Raw genomic sequence first — 21,702 nt, 5'->3', positions numbered from 1 at the left:
TTTTATTCCATCGAGCGTGAAGAGAAATTCTAAGAAGTTTCATGCTCTAGCTTTGAAAGTGCACTACTAAGGTTTTAGTTTCATATTGTATTACTTTAGTGTGCAGAAGGTTTCTTATAGATCTGTAATATACTAGTCTAGATATTTGCTCTTGAAGAGGTCATCTATATAAAACATTATATTTGTTCCTTTTTTTTTTCTTTGAGGACTTGATCCATCTTTCTATGGTAGCTTTTTATGATATTTTTCAGCCCAAATCATATGAATTTATATCGATTCAAGCCTTTTGTAGTGGTAAAGGTGGCCCTCTTGTAGTTCTCAAGAAGCATTTTATTCTGATGATTGCCTAAAAAGTCATCTTGAAAGCATATGATGGAGTACCTGACCATGGAGTCAATTAAAGCATTGATCATTTGTAGCAAATATCCATCCTTGGGTCTTGTTGAGTTCAAATTAGTGAAGTTTATGCACACTCTTCATTTGCTGGTTAATATTGGGACCATTACTACATTGAAGATACAATCTGGATATTGGACTTCTTTGATGAATTTTATGATGAGTAGTTTTTCATTTCTTCTTGGATAGGTTTGGTGAGTAGGCTAACAATTTTTCTAATTTTCTACTTGATGGGGCAAGCACCCTTTTGAACATTCAGTTGGTGACATGTGACTTCTTCACTAATTCCTAGCATATTTATGATTATCCATGCAAATACTTTTAGATTGTTGTAAATAGCTTATTTTAGCTTGTCCCTATATTCTTTGTTGAAAGAGGTATTGATGCTCTGCATATATTTGTAAGATTTCTTTGGAAGTGTTAACTAGGCACACTGCTCAAAGGTAACAAGTATGTGATTGGGCAAGGTTGCCTCTTATTATAATTTCTCTTCCTTTTTTTAGAAACTTGATGACATTGTGGTACGTTGATACTAGTGTTTGAAAGGTATTTAATCATGGTCTACCGAATAGATATTATAGGTGGATGGTGCATAAATTATGATGAAGTCAGCCATGGCGATGTACTCATGATCTCCCTAGCTCTAGGTAATAAGAAGGATGACTATGCTTTTAGTTTCTTTTTTCTCCCCTAAAAATTCATAGAGGGGTCCTATGGTAAGGGTTAATTGAGAAGCGATCAAGGCCATATTGTTGAAGATAGCTTTGAAGATTATGTTCACTGAGCTCCTTGTATCTATCAAAATGTTGTTGATCTAACAATTAATGATAGAGCAGTAACAAATATGACTTCATTGAGGAGATTGTTCCTCGGATTGTATCCATTGCAAAATTGATTGAGGTGCCTCCAATAGATTTATAACATAAGGTATTATTAATTGTTATGATTCTCTACTTCTGTTATCATGGAGGGCTTTCAAGTTGTTGTCATTCTTACCTTTCTCTTTCCATTATGGTGTCAAAGATGGTGGCACCACCAATGGGTTCAAGTGAATATGAGAAAGATGATGAGAATAAATACAATGATGGAAGGTAATATAATAAGGAGAAGAGTGGAGAATAAAGAGCTTTCGCTTGAATCGGATGGTACTTGAGGTGAAACCTAGACCTTGATGTATCTTTCTTTGTTGTGTATGAAACCCTATCATGTGTGGTATTACAGAGTGAACAAATCTAGTTTTTAATAAGGAAGCGGGAATGTGATGAGGTCGAGTTGAAAACATAAGGCAAGAAAAATTCCCACTTTAAATATCTAGGCATGATGAAAAATCCTTTTCGGAGCTCATTAAGCTAATGAATTTGTTTGGTATGTACCTGATTCCACTTCCCAAGCTCTAATATATTTCTTGGCTCTTATTTTTATGGTTATATTTTGATGGGAAGAAGAGGGTGGAGCCATTGTCCTATGTGCAACCACCGCAGTGTGATGTGATAAATAATGATGGGCAATTATAGGTTACGCCCCAGTTCTGCATAGTGTAGACCTTGCCAAAGTATCATGTAGGGACTAACCTCAAACACCACTATCCTTCCTTAGGAGAACATGTATGACCAAATACCACACAGGTCATATAATTCCCAATTATGAAAATAACCAAAAACTGACCCCAACATTCAGATCTAGAAGTGCTCAGGAAATAAAAAAACTTATAATTTATACCATATAGAGTCACCACTAAATATAATATAAAGCAAAATAGTAAATCTCAAAAATAATTTTTCTATATATCATAAAAATACATGTATAGTCTGAGGTCTATCTACAACAGTGCTAAACAACAGAAAGTATAATAAAAAAATAAATGCAATGCCTACAAAAATTAAACTAGCCAAAAAGGCATACTTATAACACATATTAGAGCCTGATATATATCAACATTACTCGGCTCTCTCCTAACCCTTTTCTAAACCTTAAAAAAAAAAAAGAAAGAGCTAACATGGCTCGGTACTTTATCATTATCTAAAAAAAATCAATATCTCCAATCAAAAGTGTTAAAAAAATACTAAATTAATAAATTGAAGTTTTATTTGAAAAGTTGAAATTGGTACAGACATTGATACGAAATTTTAATAAACATTTAAATAAATAAGTATCAAAATTGTACTGAAGATGATTGAAAATAAAAACTAAATATTTTATAGTAATTATCACAATGGCCCTCATTTTCTTATATAATAATCAACAGAATTCCATCCCACCGCCACCAATATAATCCCTTCTTGCTACCAGTAGAATCCCTTCTCGTCACTAGCAAAATCCTTTTTTAATAAAAATAGCCCTTAGGCACCATAATTTATATTATATAACATAATAAAATACCTTCTTGTCACTAACAGAATCATTTATTATTGCCAATTCAAATATTTCAATCATAGATGTTGAATAAAATGTGCATCTACACAAATTGAAACAGTCACATAGCAACTTTCCTAACTAGACCTACTAGCAAAAAATTGTTCTATAACCACAAAACCTTAGTTCTCTCTCCTCTCTCCTCTCTCCTCTCTTTTTCTTCATTTTTCCTTTTTCCTTCTTTGGCTAAGCTAAATAGAAGGGATAAGTCCATTTGAGATATTATGTAGGTGGATAAGGATTTTTAAAATAAACTATATTTAGGACATAAAGGTAATTATGTTAATTATTTAATTTTTAGTTTGCAATCCTTATAAATTGTTTTATATCTTCAAATTTAAAGAACCAAAAACTATATATATATATATTCATAAGTTAGATAAACCTGTCTCTAGGACTCTGGTAAAATAAATATATAAAATGGATACCTAACTATCTTAGATGACCTAATTGCACCAATATATATTAAATTTATAAGAAATTTTAATTAAATAAGTTCTTATTTTCATGTCTATAATGCCCATAAAATTAGAGAAAATTATTATAATTAAGCAAAGATGGTTTAAATACTGGACTTATAATGACTTCTAAAATACTATTTGCCTATTGTGGGTCAAAAATATCTTATAAAATTTAAGGGTTATTATAGTTAGTGGGCCTAAGATTTTCAAATTGTGGATGAGGGTTGTTTCAAGGTCCTACAAGGTTAGGTTGATTTAAAGCCCATTGATTTTCCCCGTTATTATTTTTTCACTAAATTTTTTGGTGATTCCTCCAATATGGATTGTAAGTATTTAAGTAGGGGTTGTTTGGTCTATTAATAACATTTAAAATCTTTCCCCTTGGGCATTTGGATCACTAGATGAATTAAACAGATTTGCATCTATAGACATGGGTGATTCTGAGGCTAACTTAACACTAAGGTTGCCCAAATTCTTAAAAATTGATGCTACTTGGGCAATTAGAATGTAAAGACCATCAAACTCACATACACAAGTAATCTTCCTTCGATTCACCCTATCTGAAGGTTATTGAAAGTTATTGGTTTCGATCTCCTCAATTAAAGCATATCTGTAATTGAAACTTTTTAGATCAATGACCCTCTAGTGGCTACATCTATGATAGATATAAGGGATCATACTTCCATTATAAAAAGTTTGAATAATAAATCAGTTGGGTAAGGCATAGTGGGGGTATTTCATAAAAAGCTCGTTAAATCTTTTCAACTGTCATAAATTAACTCTCAATCCAACTAGATAAATGAAGTTATATCATTTCTATGCTTTGTTATCTTTGATGGAAGAAAATACTTAGCTAAAACTTTATTGGGTCATATCATTTTAGAAGTTATAAAGCATGGGGTTAAGGAAATTAACTTCATTTTCTCCTTATCCCATAGAGAAAAGGGAAACGACATAAGTTTAATAGCACTATCAGAGACTCTGTTATACTTGAAAGCAACATATAGCTCTAGAAAATTAGCAATATAATTTGGATCCTCGATAAAAGTTCCCCCAAACTAAGTTCTGAACCATTTGGATAGTTACAAGCTTAAGTTCAAAATTATTTGTTTCGATGGTTGGCATATGAATTCTCTGGTGAATACCCTCTGCCTTGGGATTGCATACTCTATGAGAGATCTAAGTTGGTCATGCTCCTAATTTGTTTTAACCATCTTTAAAGTTTGTTTCTTTTTTATTTTGCTAATTTTTAAGGGTTATATCTATTTTTAGGTCAAAAAATAAAGTTCCCTTACTGGATTTACTATGTATGTATAATCACAAGCCACTAATGCCAAATGAAATACAATGCCAAAGCAAATTCACACAACTTCAAAACTTTCAAAGATTGTACAAAATAAAATAAAACTTGCTACAAAATCAAATATTATCAAAAGATAATGACAAGATTAAATGTGCAACTTTTTTATCAATATAGAGTAATTACAAGATAGGAAAAACTCCCCAACAACAACATCAAAAACTTGATGCAAGTTTGCACACAACATAGCTAACTAGCAATAATGAAATAAATAGAAATGTAAATTGAGTTGAATTGTAACAAAAATGTAAGTATATGTGCCACACAAATAACATAATTCATAATAAATGTGTCAATCTCACAAGGAGTTTTCTATCCTAAGATTACCCTAATATTGCTTACTTAAATTGTAAGGTGTATCCGATCAAAACTAAGTTAAATTAATTTTCTACCAACCTACTGCAAATGCTTTTAATGTGATGTTTACTTAAGTTGACTCTTCTAAGTTTTTCTGTAAATCAAAGCATGTGAACTCTTAGATCTCGGTCGAGATTGTAAGAGTTTAAAGTCAAGTTTTCAACCCACTACAGTTGTATATCTTTACACTCCAAAATCATATACATCCTATGTATAGGCATGGAAGTATTCTATTTCAATTCTCCTAAATTATTCCATCATTCCTCCATTATGGTAATGAGTCACACTAGATGTTAAGTTAAAGCCTGATCATTATAGAAACTAAATGCAATATGGTAGTAATTGAAAACAACCTTCATCGTTACATGTGCCAAAGTCTACTTAACTATAACATGCATTACCACACATCACAAGTCCAAGACCAAGTTATCAACTAGCCATATAACTAAAATCTCACAAAATAGAATTCATTTGATATAAAAAAAATTAAAGATACAAGAGTTTAAGAGTATAATTTTGCACCCGAAATATATAAGAAATTATAAACATTGGAGGCCTTTTGGACTAATATTCCAAATATGCAATCCCTCCCCACACTTAACACTCTCACTCTCACTATTTTTCTTGCAAATGAAATGGCCAACCCATAACAATTTTGGAAAGAAAATTATTATTCTTAGTACATACACTGACAATGGTGTTCCGACGTGCAAAAAGATGGCGCCACGATAGTCCTAATTGAAGTCATGCTATAGTGCTAAAAGTATGACTCCGTCGTGATACATGTAGTTTCCATGTCGGGTTTATACAAGCACTACAATGCTTCCTGGTGTTGGGGTGATCCAAAATACAATGTTGAGGTGCTAAATTTTCTTGAGAATATACCCATTGAGACATTGAGCTTCTAGCATTAGGATGTTGGTAATGATATAGCGCTGAATGACGAGATATTGGGGTGCAAAATTAAATTAAAATTTTCCAAAGAGTAGTGGTGCCACAAAGTTCGAATTTGATGTTGTGACATTGATGGCACTGCGTTGGTGTGTAGTATGGCATGCACCATAGTGTTGATGCCATAATCTCTTTTTTATGCCTTTTATTTTAGTTTCCTATGAAACAACAAATCAAATAATATTCCTACAAAAAAAAAGATACAAAAATGTTAACCATATTTTTTATTAATAATAAACCAACCCGATAGAATCCACATATAAATAGGTTATACCATGCTGACTTGTGATAGAACAGTCCAAGATCTAAGTTTTGGAAACTTTTTGGATCTCTTTTAAATTTTACACAAACCACAGAGCTACTAAATAACTTCATTAACTTGAATAAAGCAACTTATACACAATTTTTTCTTTTCTAATTGTATTTATCAGTAAATTATTATATAATATTTATACAATACAGTACATGACTGCCAACTAGAATGGATAAATAAAAAACTAGCCATAAATGTACAAAAAAATATTCTTCAACATACTCAATAAATTAAATCTTGGACTCATCTACTCAATAAGCTCCTTCCCTTCCCCTGACTTGAAATACAAAAGCAAAATATGTGTGAGCCAACATAATTGAGTAGGTCACACCCACCATTCTAAATTTGTAATAGTTTACTTAAAATAATTTTAAATAAAATGTAAACTAAATTTATAATAATTTTTTGTGCTAAGCATAATATAATTCAAAGACATGTCAACTAAAGCAGACTGTGCGTGAAAAGTAAATAAAATAAATATTTCACAAAATAGAATAGAAAATAATAAATTTGCCTCATGCCCTTATATCTTCCATTAGAAATAGACCTTTATGACTCCTGCTAGTATATTAGAAAATAGGCTTTTATGACTCTCAATGTATAACACATGTTAGATGTTTAAAAAATTAGTCCCTTGTGACTCCTTGTGGATTCAATACCATAATAGATCTTCCACCACATATCATATCTCATTATAATTATACATTTTAAAAATATATTAATATAATTTATTGCATTATAGTATAATAAACAAAAATAAATAAAATTTAAAATTTCTATGAATGCTCTACCGGTAGGCAACATGTTCAACCTTTGGGCAAAATTTCATAATTTCATAATATTATCAAATTATCAGGGACTGTATTAAATATTATTTTGTGGTTTAAATCATACAAAAACATTCTTTTGTTTAGAGTTAAAAATATTTTCTAGTTTAAATAAGATAGTATACTTTTTTAAATATCCAATAGAATGCTTCTAGAAAAAAATCTAAATATCAAGAATTATTATCTTTATAACACACAAAGAGTTGCTTGGTAAAAGTTTATCAACAAATATATTTGATATTAAGTGTGATATTCCTAAATTAAGGGTTGATAACTATGAAGTATGGAAAGAGAGAATTCTCCATCGTTTATGGTGGATGGATATTGTTTATGCTATAAGGAAAGATGAACCACCCTTGAAGAAATTTATCTTTATGAACTTTCAGAGTGATCTAATCATCTCAGTCTAATATTCATAAAGACAAAAAAAATAACTACTAGTATTCGTAGTTCAGTCTATCAGTATTACAATGTTAGAGAGCTAATTAACGCAATTGATGAAAAAATTCAATACTTCAAAAAAAAGTTCTTACTAGTACCCTAATTATGAAGTTTCATCCTTGAAGCTAAATGGAATTAAAAGTATGTGAGAGCACATAATGCAAATGCTAGACATTGCAACTCAGCTTAAGGCACTTGAGGTTGATATGTCTGAGACTTTTTTAGTGCATTATATTATGAATATCCTTCCACAATAATATGGCCCTTTCAAAATATCCTATAACAAGTCAATTAATGAGCTTATGACCATGTGAGTTCAAGAGGAGGAAAGGTTAGTTATGGATAGGCTTAGTTGCACATAAAAAGAACTAGAGTCTTGTCAAGAAGAAAGGAAAGGGTAAAATACTACCCCAATGTGATATCCATAAAAAATCAAAGTGTTTCTTTCATAAAAAGAAAGGACACTTGAAGAATGATTGCATCAAATTCAAAAATTGGTCTAACAAGAAAGGTAAAATAATTTCATTTATCTGTTATGAATCTAATATGGCTAATCTTATTTATAATACAATGTGGATTGAATCAGGATCTACAATTCATATTTATAATACTTTATAGGGTATTCAAAATCTAAAGAAGCTGGTGGGAAATGAGCAATACATTTATTTAAGAAATAAAAAGAGCTCATAAGTGAAAGCTATAGGAACATGATATTTAGTCCTTAGTAGTGATTTTATTTTGAAAATTGAAAAGACTTTTATGTTCCTAGTTTTTTTTTTAGGAATTTGATTTCAATTTCTAAACTTGTACCTTTTGGTTATACCTTTAATTTTTTTTAGAAACTTCTGTTGATTTATATTATAAATCTAATCTTGTTGGAAATTGTATTTTGTATGATGGTATTTTCTATATTAATTTGCAAGATAGTTTCAACTCATAATATAATGCATGTTTAAACTAGTACTAAAAGATGCATTATATCTGAAAAATTCCTCTATATTGTGGCACCGGAGATTATGACATATCTTTATAAATAGGATTAAAAGATTGGTGAATGAAGGAGTGCTTAAGACTTTAGATTTTATTGATTTCAATACTTGTATGGGTTGCATTAATGGAAAGCAAACTAACAAGTCAAAGAACGGTGCTAAGAGGAGTGTATACATATTGGAAATTGTACATACATATATCTGTTGTCCATATATGAATTTTCATGACCCAAAATATTTTATTACCTTTATTAATGATTATTCATGATATATATCTTTATTTACTTCAAAATAAAAAATGAAGCATTAAGTGCCTTAAAGATTTTTAAGGCATCAATAGAAAAATAATGTGGAACATAAATTAAAATTATCATATCATATAGAGGTAGTGAATATTATAGAAGATATACTGAGGACAGATAAATGCTTGGTCCATTTGCAAAGTTCCTTCAAGAAAATATGATTGTTCACTACAGGATAATTTTCAATTACCGATGAAATTTCTAGCAGATTTCCGGCAGACTATTTTCCGACGGATTTTCAAGCAGAGTTTCGACGGATAACGATAAAATTTTTATGACTAATTTTTAAGCAGGATTTCAGGCTGATTTTTTCGGCAGAATTTCTGGTGGATTTAAAAGTTTCTGGAAAAGAACATTTTTTCCTAATTAATAATTTTATAGCTTATTTTAATTAATTATCGCCTGAAATCTGTTGGAAAATTTTGAAAACCATAAAAAAATTTAGAATTTTCCACCAGAAAATCTACCGGTAATTCGCAATTTTCCTGTAGTGGTTGCCCAATCTACTTTTCCTGGCTTACCTGAATAATTGGTTTAGTTGAGAGAAGAAATATAACATTGATGGACATGATTTTGGTATTCAGCAAAGTGGTTGAGTGCATGAAGAAGTAGATACACTCTTCGAATCCCATGGTAGTCATAGGCGGGCCAGTGCGGGTGGGCTAACGTGGCTGCGGGTTGGGAAAGTCTAAGCGGGCCATGCACGGGCTTGTCCAGGCTATACGGGTGAGCTTGCTTGCTCCTCCTTGTGCGGGTAAAGCCAGCAGGGGCGGGGCCAAGTTGCTTGGGCAAGGAGGGGACCAAGCTACTACTGCAATTTTATTTAAAAATGTTTTTTAGTTATTTCGGTGAAGTTTTTCTGCCATAAAATATTTTTTTCGATAGAACAGTTTACCGATGCTCGATTTACCGTCAAAAATATTTTCGCCTGAAATCTGTTGGAAAATTTTGAAAACCATAAAAAAATTTAGAATTTTCCACCAGAAAATCTACCGGTAATTCGCAATTTTCCTGTAGTGGTTGCCCAATCTACTTTACCTGGCTTACCTGAATAATTGGTTTAGTTGAGAGAAGAAATATAACATTGATGGACATGATTAGAAGCAAGATTAGTAGTACTAAACTACATAAATTCTTGTGGCCTAGAACACTCAAGTCAAATGTGTACATATTAAACAAGGCTCCAACTAAGGTTATTTATAATACTTATTTTGAATTGCATAAAGGTTGGAAACTTAGTTTAAGACTTGTATGTGTATGGGGATATCCGTATGAAGTGAGAATTTTTAATCCACAAGAGAAAATGTTAGACCCGGGGATGACTATTAGTGGATATTTTATTGGATATGCTGAATAGTATAAGGGTTATAGGTTTTATTGTCCATCTAATAGCACTAGAATTGTGGAATAAAGAAAAGGAAAAAAAAAATTGAAGAATAACATAACTAGTGAGAGTGACCAATTACAAAGCTTAGTTCCTAAAAAGGAACATATAGCACAAATTTTAATTTTAGTGACATGTTAATTATTACTCATAATAATTCTAAAATTCAAATGGGTATTATACAACTAATAATAGAGATTCCACAATTTGCTAATAAACCAGTAGATATAATTGAACAACCAACATCACCAGAGAAGGTTATTATAACATTAAGAAGATATATTTGGGACATAAAATTAGCACTTCCTAGTGACTATATTATATATCTTCAAGAGTCAGATTATAATATTAGAGCTTAAAATGATCCTAAAACATTTTTATAAGCCATGATTTATAAATAATATGACTTATGGTATGATGCCTTAAAAGATGAGATGAATTCAATGACACATAACAAAGTTTGAAATCTTCTTAAGTTGCTTAATAGTACAAAATCTATAGGTTGTGAATGGGTCTTTAAGACAAAAGAGACTAATTAAGCAACATAAAAAAGAAATAAAGCAAGACTAATTGCTAAATGATTCACTCAACATGAAAGGATTGATTACAAGGAGACTTTTTCCCTTGTATATATAACGGATTCGTTCAAAATTATCATGGCACTTGTTGGGAATTTTGATTTAGAGATACAAAAAATGGTTGTAAAACTACATTTCTAAATGGAACATTAAAGGAAGAGGTTTACATGAAACAACCATAAGGATTTTCCTCTAGTGAAGGTGAGCATTTAGTGTGCAATCTTAATAAGTTTATATATGGATTGAAACAAGCATATCAACAATGATATTAAAAATTTCATGATTTAACCTCTTCATTTGGTTTTGTTAAAAATATCATGGATAAATGTATATATCATAGATCAGTGGGAACAAAAGAAAATTTATTTTCAAATCTTATATATAGATGATATTTTACTTGCAATTAATGACAATGCCTTATTACGTGAGCTACAATTTCTCCCAAAAAAAATTTTGACATGAAGGATATGGGTGATGCCTCTATGTTCTTAGCATTAAAAAAAAAAGATAGACTTCAAGGCATTTTAAGTTTGTCTCAAGAAACCTATATCAATAAAATATTAGAAGATTTATGATGAAAAATTGTTCACCAATCGTAGCTCCCATTGTTAATGGGGGTAGATTCAACTTGAGTTAATGCTTGAAAAATTATTTTGAAAGGTAGGAAATGAGAAATATTTCATATGCTTCTATTGTTGGTTACCTAATGTATGCTCAGATTTGCATAGGACTTGACATAACATTTGTGGTAGGGATGTTAGGGAGATATTAGAGTAATCTAGGTATGTACCACTGATGAGCTACACAAAAAGTTTTAAGGTATCTCCAAGGAATTGAAAATTACATGCTTATGCATAGGAGAACTGATAGTTTGGAAGTGACTGACTATTCAGATTCTGACTATGTTTGCTGTGTTGATTCCTTAAAATCAACTTATGGGTACATATTTATATTTGCTAGCGAAGCTGTGTCATGGAAGAATGCCAAGCAAACTTTAACTGCTACTTCCACAATGGTGGCCGAGTTTGTGTCTTGTTCTGAGGCCACATCTCATGGTGTATGGTTGAAGAGTTTTATTTATGGGCTTAGACTTGTAAATTCAATATATAGGCCATTGAAGACATATTGTGATAATTCAGCAGCAGTCTTTTGGCTAATAATAATAGAAGCAGTGGTTGAAGTAAGCATATTGGCATTAAGTACTTAGCCATAAAAGAACGTGCTAAGGAGAATATAGTGGTTATTGAGCACATAATCACTGAATTGATGATAGTGGATCCTTTAACTAAAGGCATGTTACTACAAAAATTTAAGGATCATGTGAACCATATGGGTCTTGATTATTTTAGTTTATTTCATATGGGACTTGATTATTTTAGTTTATTTCATTATAAAATGAATACAGTTATAATATTTTTCATGTTTTAATTATTTATATGTGTGCATTTATGTAATGATAAACATCATTAAGTTGGACGTAGAATAAATATAAGGTTTATTCATTAAGTTAAATAAGCAAATATATAAGAGGAATAACCATTATGATGCATGAGAGATAATACTTGCACTTAGATGACCTATCATACATAATTTTTGTTTCTTATTTTATTTATGATGGAATATTTAGACCTAATTGAAGATTGTCAAGCTAATTATAATTAATGGTCCAAATTAATTACTCCTAATTAATTAACCATTTTCAGTTTTAATTTAGCATTTAAAATGACCGTTGCTTAGTTTTAATTCAAAAATTAAAACTAATTATTTCCTAGTTTTAAATTCATCTTTTAAAATTGTAATTTTATTTATTGCTATGATGGGTAGCAATAATTCAAAATATTTATATATTTGAGGTCCTTAAGACTTTCTTTGTAATTCACTTCTAGCAAGACCAAATATGAACCCATCATTTGAGAGAGAAAATATTTAAAAGATTTCAAAATTAGTGAAGAACACGATCAAATATCAGTGACGAAGGTATGTAAAATATGTATATAGTTTAGCTTCTCCATCTTTGTTTAGTGGATTCTTTATTGAGTTTGAGAAAATTTTATAGAGTCGGCATAAAATTTTCTAACAGGAAGAACTTTCCTCTGGCTCAAGGAATGAATAGTAAGGGTATCCACTACGTCGCCTGCGAAGATTTATGGCCGCCTATACTGATTTTACTCTAGCTCTAATGGGATGGGGCCTTCAATAGCTCAGATTACCTGGGACTTGTTGTCAAGCCCCTCTTCACTATTAAATAGGACCCTTTTTTCTAAATATGGGAGGGATGCTCGGCAGGAGGCTTCGCAGGTGATCCAGACCCTCATGAATTGGAGCTTTGTTGTGACAACCTTCCGGTCTCTTGAAGAGCTAGCTGGTTAATGTTGAGTCTAGTAATTAAGTTGTTAAGCCTAAGTGAATGTCCCAAGGCTACCAAGAGGGGGGTGAATTGGTAGTTTAAAAATTTAAGTCCCCTTTTGAAAATTATTAGGCACGAAGATCAAATGACAAAAAGATTGGGTGGCAGTCTAATTTGGACTATTTATACAAAAGACAAGAAAAACCATCTAAAAATTGTAAGTTTTCAATTCTGTACGCAGTGGATCGTCCTGTACGATTCTGGATCATCCTGGACAATTTTACTTAAACGATCTGAAATGACCTTATTTGAATATGTGTACGAAAGGTCTTCGTACAGCTCATCGTCCTGTACGAACTAAGTTCGTCCAGTACGAACAGTTATTTCAAGGTCGGTTCTAGAAACTGATTAAAACTGATTAAGTCGGTTAATCGTTTGGACGAAAATATGTTCGTCTGGGCGAAATTTTTACAGAGAGCCGATCGTCCTGGACGATTCTTGACTTCGTCTGGACAAAAATTTTCCAGAGGAAGAATCGCCACGGACGATAATTTATTTTCGTCTGGACAAAAATTTTCCAGAGACCAGATCGTCCTGGATGATTTTTAATTTTGTCTGGATGAAATCTTTCCAGAGGACCAGTCGCCACGGACGATAATTTAAATTCATCTGGACGATAATTTAAATTCATCTGGACGAAAATTTTACAGTGAACCAATCGTCCTGTACGATAATTAATTTCGTCCTAGATGAATAGAACTTAGAAAAAATTTTCCGAGCAAGTTCCTATTCGTTCTATGTGCTCAATAGGAGATAACTGTCTAATCGTCCAGTACAAAATGATATCGTCCCGTACGATCAGTATAAATTTTATATGATCTTCTTATGTGCGTGTGTATGTTTTTATTCACTCAAATTATAATCACTCCCTTTCAATTTAATTTTAAAGACAAGTGCAAGCTTCAAATTTTACAAAGTATCTCATGCTGAAATTTATTTGAAGTCTTCGTAGTCTGGAGTTTGTTTTTCCTGAAATGTTAGTACACACAAGAGCAAATACAATTCTTCTAAAAAATTTTTAGGAGAGAACAGCACATTTGAACAATAATGTTTGGAATCATCAAAACTACATAAGTTACAAAAATATAAAGCATGCAAATAGCAACTATCTTAACAGTCAACTATGGTGTCTTGTAGATTCTAATTCTGGTATGGGCCGCCTATATTGTCATGCTGTCTATTAGGTGTGGAAGGCTCGGAATGCCCCCATGGTTCTTGCTGCTTCTGTTCTTACTAGTTTCCTGTAGCCCTTTAAGATGCCAATTCTGGAGCAATGGAGCACCTCTTAGCCTTATGGGTTGCCTTCAAACAAGCTTTTGTGCCTCCTTCCTGTTTGGCACAAAATTAACTTGATTCCGGAGCAACACACTGCACAATTTAAATACTTTTTGTATAGTCAAATAAGCTGCTGTAATTTAGCTTTTAGGATAAGATCCCTGTATCTATAAATACTCCAGATTCATCAATAGAAATGATCATTGAATTGTGCCTCTGTTTATGTGTTGTTTCCTTATTTTTTGCCACTACTATCTATATCATGAGACTTACTCAGGTGGTGAAGGCAAGGAAAAGGAAGTAGTGGGCCTGTCCGGAGCAGCTCTGTAGGGGCGAACCAACAGTCGATGAGCTTCAAGTAGTTTGGCTCAGCATCATCTAGTATCAGAGCTGGCAAGATGCCGCTGTAAAGGAATCATCAACGTCCTGTCCATGATGTGGTGGTTGAAGATATACAGCAAGAAATCCAACTATTACAACAATAAATTGCAAGAAGAGATCAACAAGACATGATCAGCCATCAAGAATAAGAGGATGTTAACCTGTTTCACCAAGAATCCTCAAGTAGAGAAGAAGAAATTATGAGGATGCCAATGCGGGGCCGTCCAACTTCAAGAGATGATACTGAAATCAAAATCGCTCATGTGGTACAGCTGCAGCCTTATTGGACACTCTAAGATGTAATCAATTTGGCCCTCAAAGTTGTTAAACAAAAAAAAAAAGACTCTAAGCCTACCTAAATCAAATCTCGGGAGGGAGGTGTGGAGAGGACCTTTCAATCGAACCGCACGAAATAACCTTAGCGGGACTTCCATATATCAAGAAAGGATTCCTGGCCGACCCTAGATGACTCCTTCAAAGCCTACAAGTGGAACCACTGTCTGGAAATGCTTTAAATGGCAAGGGTTTGTACATATTGCATCAAATTGTCCCACTCAAAGAATAATCACAATGATTAAAGAAGAGGAGGGAGTCTCCATCGAGTGCCCACTAGAAGAAATCAAGTCGGCTAAGGCTAGGCCCTCGCCTGATCCTACAGCCATCTTTATGGATAATGGACCCCTCTTAGTTCTTAGAATACTGTTGAGTGACCAAAAAGAAGAACTAGCTTAGCGACAAAACCTCTTTAGAACTAGGTGTACAATAAAAGACTGTGTGTGTCAGGTCAATGTGGACGTACAGCGACAGCTGTGAGAACATTACTTCTTATACGATGGTGGAGAAATTACAGCTGCCAACAAAAACGCATCCTCAACCTTGCAAGCTTTCTTGGATCCAATTGGGCAAAGAAGTAGAAGTATCCAAACATTGGCTCGTCCAATTCTATATCAAAAAATTCAAGTACCAAGCTCGGTGTGACATATTTCCCATGGATGCCTGTCACATGCTGTTGGGATGACCATAATAGTTCGATCGAAAGACCCTTTACAATGGAGACACCAACACCTACACGTTGATCCAAGGTGAGGAGTCAAGTGTGCTGATGCCATTGAACACAAATCAAGAAGGATCATCCTTCAACCAACTGTTGATCAGCAGGGCCGAATGCCAACTTACGATCTAAAAAGTTGAAGGAGGCAATTTGGTACTATTGATAGAAGCAGGAGCTAAGGATATTCCCCGACTGCCTGAAGTACAACAACTGCTCCATAACTTACGAAGTTTGGGCAGAGGTGATCCCCGTAGGTTTATCACCCCTTTCGTGACATCTAGCATGCTATGGATTTAGTGCTAGGGCCACTTTACCTAATCAACCCCCGAATCAGCTTATACTGACGAGCACACCAGACTGAGGCGTCAGGTGGAGCTACTAACCAAAGGGTTCAATAGACCTAGCATCAGCCCATGTGTGTGGTATCCGCTCTGTTAGTGCCCATGAATGATGGAATGTATCATATGTCCATATAGATCGCCCAACAATAAACAAAATTGCCATATGCTATCAATTTCCCATTCCACGTATAGACGATTTTCAACCAACTGCAAGGAAATGTTATCTATACGAAGTGGGTATCATCAGATTCAAGTACGGGAAAGTGATGAATGGAAGACCACCTTCAAGGTGAGAAATGGGCTTTATGAATGGATGGTGATACCTTTTAGATTATCCAACATCTCTAGTACATTCATGCGCCTCATGAACAAATCTTTCAACCATTTTTGGACAAATTTGTGATCGTCTATTTTGACGATATACTTGTGCATAAACCTGACTTTCACACCCACTTGCAGCATTTACGTCAAATCTTGAAAGTTTTAAAAGAGCATAAATTATATTGTCATCTGCAAAAATGGCAATTCTTGGATATGAAAATTTAGTTGTTGGACTTTATCCTCTCTGCTATTAGAATTGAGGTGGATCCAGACAAGAGTGATTGTGGGCTGGCCGATACCTCGTTCTTTCACACACGTGTGAAGGTTTTATGGATTGGTATCTTTTTATCATCGATTCATTTCCAATTTCAACACACTAGTAGCCCCCTTATGGAATTGCTAAAACCTGACAATTTCCACTCGATGGAAGATGCTCAGTCCAGCTTCAAAAATTGAAGAAAAAATGACCACCGCTCTCATCTTACAACTACTTGACTTCAAAGATGTTTCAGGTAGATTGTGACGCTTCCAATGTGGGAATCGACGTTGTCTTGAGCCAAGAGGGACAACCTATAGCTTATTTTAGTGAAAAGTTAAATGAGGTTCTTTGAAGATATTCCACCTATGACAAAGAATTCTAAACCATCGTTCGTGCCTTACACCATTAGAGCCACTACATCCTATGCAAGGAATTTATTTTGTTTATGGACCATACTGCTTAGAAATTTCTAGAAATAAAAAAATGTTATGGGGACGACATGCTACTTAGTCTGAGTCCCTTGCAGCTTTCTAATTACTGCTTAAGCATAAAGCCGACAAACACAATCAGGTACCTGATTCCCTAATTAAGTAAACGCTATGTTCTTCTACAAACACTATAAACTAAGGTGGTTGGATTTCAGTCCATAAAAGAATTCTATGCCACTGAACCTGATTTCCAAGAAGCATGGAAACATCGCCAAAATGGCTCACATTTCTGGCTTGCCGTGGAAGGAAGAAGAGAAGGAAATGAAGAAGCGAAGAGGAGAGAGGTAAGAGAAAGGGGACCTTTGGGGATATTTTGTACATCATTTTTGTTTGGAAGTTTTTCTACTTATATTAAGTAATATGTACTCTGCATCTATTTTTAATAATTCTAAGTTTGGTAGAGAGTGGCGACTCTTAAATGATTATTAAAAGTCACATCTGAATTAAGATTTAATATATATATATATATATAGTCTAAATAGAGTGCAAATTTTGATGCATATCTAAATTAGAAACTTTCAAAATCATACGAACTCCAATTTCAGCAAATGTGTAGTCAAACTGAACGCCTTGACGAGATGAGCCCAACAACACTAAAATCAGTTCAATCAGAGCCCAAATTGGTCTAATTCAAAGGCTTAACGCATATCTAAAGATTTCAAATATTAATTAGGCGATCAAATGATATTAAAATATAACATGCTTATTGTTGAATCGAGCAACTCTACGAGAAGAAACCAATGAGTTTAAGATCACTTAATTCTAACATTATTAAGATACTTAAATGCTGAAAGAATAATTTATGAACGGATCAGTGTAATTAGTACGAGCCATCCGATTGAATGTTCAAGATTTGCTTCTCATTTTTCTCATATTTATTAGGTATGCTAGCACAAAACTTTATAAGTAGGCCCCTACTTTTTACATAAAAGTGAACATTTGGCTAGAGATTGGAGGGAGCTCTAAGGTTTCATGGATCATAGTGCTTCACCCAAGCACCATCGCTATTGAACTTCCATCGGGTAACCACCGCCGAACCTCTACCCCACCATCACTGAATCTCTGCCTAGCCAACGACCGAGATCGAACCTCCACCCTACCATCGTTTGACCACGACCTGGTCACTGAACAGTACTGCCGAACCTCCACTAGACCTCTGTCTGTCCACCGACCTAACTGGACCTTCTCCTAGCTGCTACCAAAAGACTTTCGGCTTCGGTCATCTGACCACGGTCATTAAATAAAAACTCCCAAGTGCTCATACAAAGTTCAACGGACTCTCCAAACTATTGTAATTTCACTATATAAAAGTTAAGGGACGAGTCAACCTTTGTAACTCACTTAAATATAGTGAATATTCTCACCATGGCAAGGCTCCATGGTTTTTCCTTTTTTTGGGTTTTCCACGTAAAAAATTTCTGATATTTCTTGCTCTCTCAAATTATATGTTTGTGTGTTGAATATTCATACATCTCTAAGATAAAAAACTGTCACTCTTCCGCCACGAATATACTAGCCCGTATATATATATATATATATATAACACCTAAAATTTTCTATTATTTTAATTAAATAGCATCAAATTATAAATTTTATATGAAGAGCTCTCCATTTTTTCTTTTTTTCTCCTTATTATTAAATATAGTCGTAGCAATTGGCTAAATTAATTAATAGAAGCTTAAGAAATACTATAGGGTGGCAAAGAAGGTATGACTTTTTTTTTTTTTAGTTTTTAATTTTTATTTTTTAAAGAAGGTATGACTTTCTTATTCAAACGCAGGAAACAAAGACATTGCAAGAGAAAATTCAAAATTTAAAGTATTTAAAGAAAGATGTTACCGAAAATTAAATGCAGTAAAAAAAAAAACCTGCTATGAATGATCAACATATTATAATTAAAGCCCAACAAAAGTAAAGTCAAATAATTAAAAATATGGGAATAATATTATAATACTCCATCTATATTCTACTTTGTTTCCTTTGCTTTAGCATGGATTATTACTGTTTGATAGCTATGTTTATTATAATCAAGTAATCGTTAGTTATCATATTTAATATTAATTGATGGATCTATATATATTAAATCATCCTAATTAATCTCCATTAATTCTTCTATTTATAAGACTAATGTCAATAGAAGTTAACTATGGAGTACAAGCAACGTACAAGCTTCTTCTTCTCTCTCTCCTTCCTCTTCTTCCACAAGGCAAAGCAAACCAAGTCCCAACAAGCAACTATTAGTTAACCATATATTAACGTAAATACATATTACAAACGAAAAAAATAAATTATATTAGAATATCCCCGGCCCATTAAGGAGAGTAGAGTAGAAATGTTTCATGATAGAGGATCCATAGACTTAGTTCTTGTTCCTTCTGGCCTTGCTATTATGTTCATCTATCATCTCATTCTTCTCTATCGCATTCTTTATTATCCTCAAACTACTGTTGTTGGCTATGAGAATCACAACAAGCTCGCTTGGGTCGAACGGTTGATGCAGGTAATTTAGATGTTTCTGTTATATTAGTTTTGAAAAAAAAAAGTTGAAAATCTTTCTTTTTTTTCATCATGAAAAGAGTAAAAAAGCCAGCTGCAGTTTAAATTTGAGGATAAGTACAGAAATTTCTTTGTTTCAGTCGTTTCTGCTCAGTTAAAATCAATTTTCAAAAAGCTTTATATTCCAACCATTGATGCCACTCTCTTCTCTTTTTGTTGTTAGAAATATTAAGCAGTTTTTCTTTTCTTAGCTACAGTATTTGTTTTATTTTTCTAAGCTTCAGAATTTGTTTTATTTTCTAAAAATTAGGTTTTCTTATCCCAGATGCAGAAAGTAAAGATCTTTAAATCTGTGTTGTTATTGTGGAAGGGCTGATAATATGTTCGTTAACTTAAGGGAGACCGTTGTATCGGTAGATTAGGAGAGATTATTCTGTGCGGACACCGGACGGGAGAACCGTCTGGTACCGAGCACGGTACACTTTTGGAGTGACGTGGTGTTTTTTTGTTGGTCTCTGGACGACATCCGGACTCCGCATAGAATCGTAGATTAGAGCTTGTATGCATCTCATCTTGATATATTGATAGGGAGTTTTAGCTACGAACTAAGAAGTCTTGCAGGATTTGAAGAATGAGTATGTGATGTGCACGTGAATTTGCCAAAATATCCCCCCAGTGCGGAAAGAAAAAAAGTTAGAACTTTTGTCATATATTTTATATGATGTCATTCACCATTAAAAAAAATTATATTATTCGACTAATTAACAACTTTTTGTATACTGCATAGGCAACAACCAACGAGATAAGTCTAGGCCTATCAGTAATTTCGAGCAGCACATCAGCATCAACCAACTTAGCTTCCCTCTCCATCGCCCTAAGCTCTCTTATCGGTGCATTGGTGGGCAGCTCGTCGACCAACCTGTTGACGACGCAAGTCATCTACGGCGACAAAAGCCAATCAACTTCCACTGTCAAATACATTTCACTGCTTATTTGCTTCCTCACAGCTTTCACAGCTTTCATACAGTCGGCTCGATACTTCGTTCACGCCAGCTATTTGATGAGCACTTTGGACTCCGATTTGCCCGTTGGCTACGTCCAAAGGGCCGTAATACGCGGCGGAAATTTCTGGGTTTTGGGGCTCAGAGCACTCTACTTTGCAACCGTGCTTCTGATGTGGATTTTTGGGCCAATACCGATGTTCGTATGTTCGCTCTTTATGGTTGCCATATTACATTTTCTTGATTCCAATTCGATGCCTTTGCACAGACATAGTTTTCGACGTCATTCCTCGTCCAAAGCGATGCGTTCATTTGATAGCTAGTGATTGAAGCAAGCTGTATAATATTGAAGAGATTATGAGAAGATGAAATTTTATAGTCCTTTTATTTGCTTTGAGATTGTTGAATGTATTAGTTTTGGTTTATTAGATGTATTTTAAAGATTGCTTAAAGGCAATACATTAGAAAATATTTTGTAATAATTGAAGCAAGTTGTACGTTATAATTGGAACAAAATAAATACATAAGTATATATGCAAGAGTATATATAAATATTGATAGTCTCTATGGATTTTCGTCTTAATTTTAATATGAGCTTTTGCCTACTGTACTAATAAAATTTGAATTTACGGAATATAAGTCTTTAAAAAAAAAAAAAAACCCACGACGGGGCCTACGTGTTAAAACCCAAAAAAGCGGTTACAAGGTAATTAGAAGGAACCTCCAACTCACTAATGCTCGAAAGAGCTACAAGATAAAAAGAAATAAAACCTACGAGCCAGTGGTTCCTTTTTCTAAAATTACAAAAATTAGAACTAGGGCTGAGAGTATACAGCACCCAAAAAAGGAAGCTCAAATAGTTTCCGTTCAGCACAAACCTCCTGCAAAAAATAAAAGCAAAGAAAGACAGC

The 21,702-nt window shown here is 33.4% G+C and overlaps 1 protein-coding gene across 1 annotated transcript; it reads left to right on the top strand.

Moving 5' to 3' along the window:
- Nucleotides 1–19,626: 19,626 nt before the first annotated feature.
- Nucleotides 19,627–21,316, top strand: LOC110094582. Its single transcript, XM_020819847.2, has 2 exons — nt 19,627–19,794; nt 20,578–21,316. The coding sequence occupies exons 1-2, from the start codon at nt 19,627–19,629 to the stop codon at nt 21,112–21,114; spliced, it is 705 nt and encodes a 234-aa protein (XP_020675506.1). The 3' UTR covers nt 21,115–21,316.
- The last annotated feature ends 386 nt before the right edge of the window (nt 21,317–21,702 follow it).

Source organism: Dendrobium catenatum, unplaced genomic scaffold, assembly GCF_001605985.2.
Source record: "Dendrobium catenatum unplaced genomic scaffold, ASM160598v2 original_scaffold_65430, whole genome shotgun sequence".
NCBI lineage: Eukaryota > Viridiplantae > Streptophyta > Magnoliopsida > Asparagales > Orchidaceae > Dendrobium > Dendrobium catenatum.
The sequence above is the reverse complement of the archived record's forward strand: the minus strand, read 5'-3'. Positions and strand labels throughout refer to the sequence as shown.

Excerpts from the sequence above, each read along its gene's own strand:
- LOC110094582 (XM_020819847.2), top strand. The coding sequence starts at position 19,627 with ATGTTTCATGATAGAGGATCCATAGACTTAGTTCTTGTTCCTTCTGGC. Across the intron at positions 19,795-20,577 it reads GGGTCGAACGGTTGATGCAG|GCAACAACCAACGAGATAAG; the intron begins GTAATTTAGATG and ends TATACTGCATAG.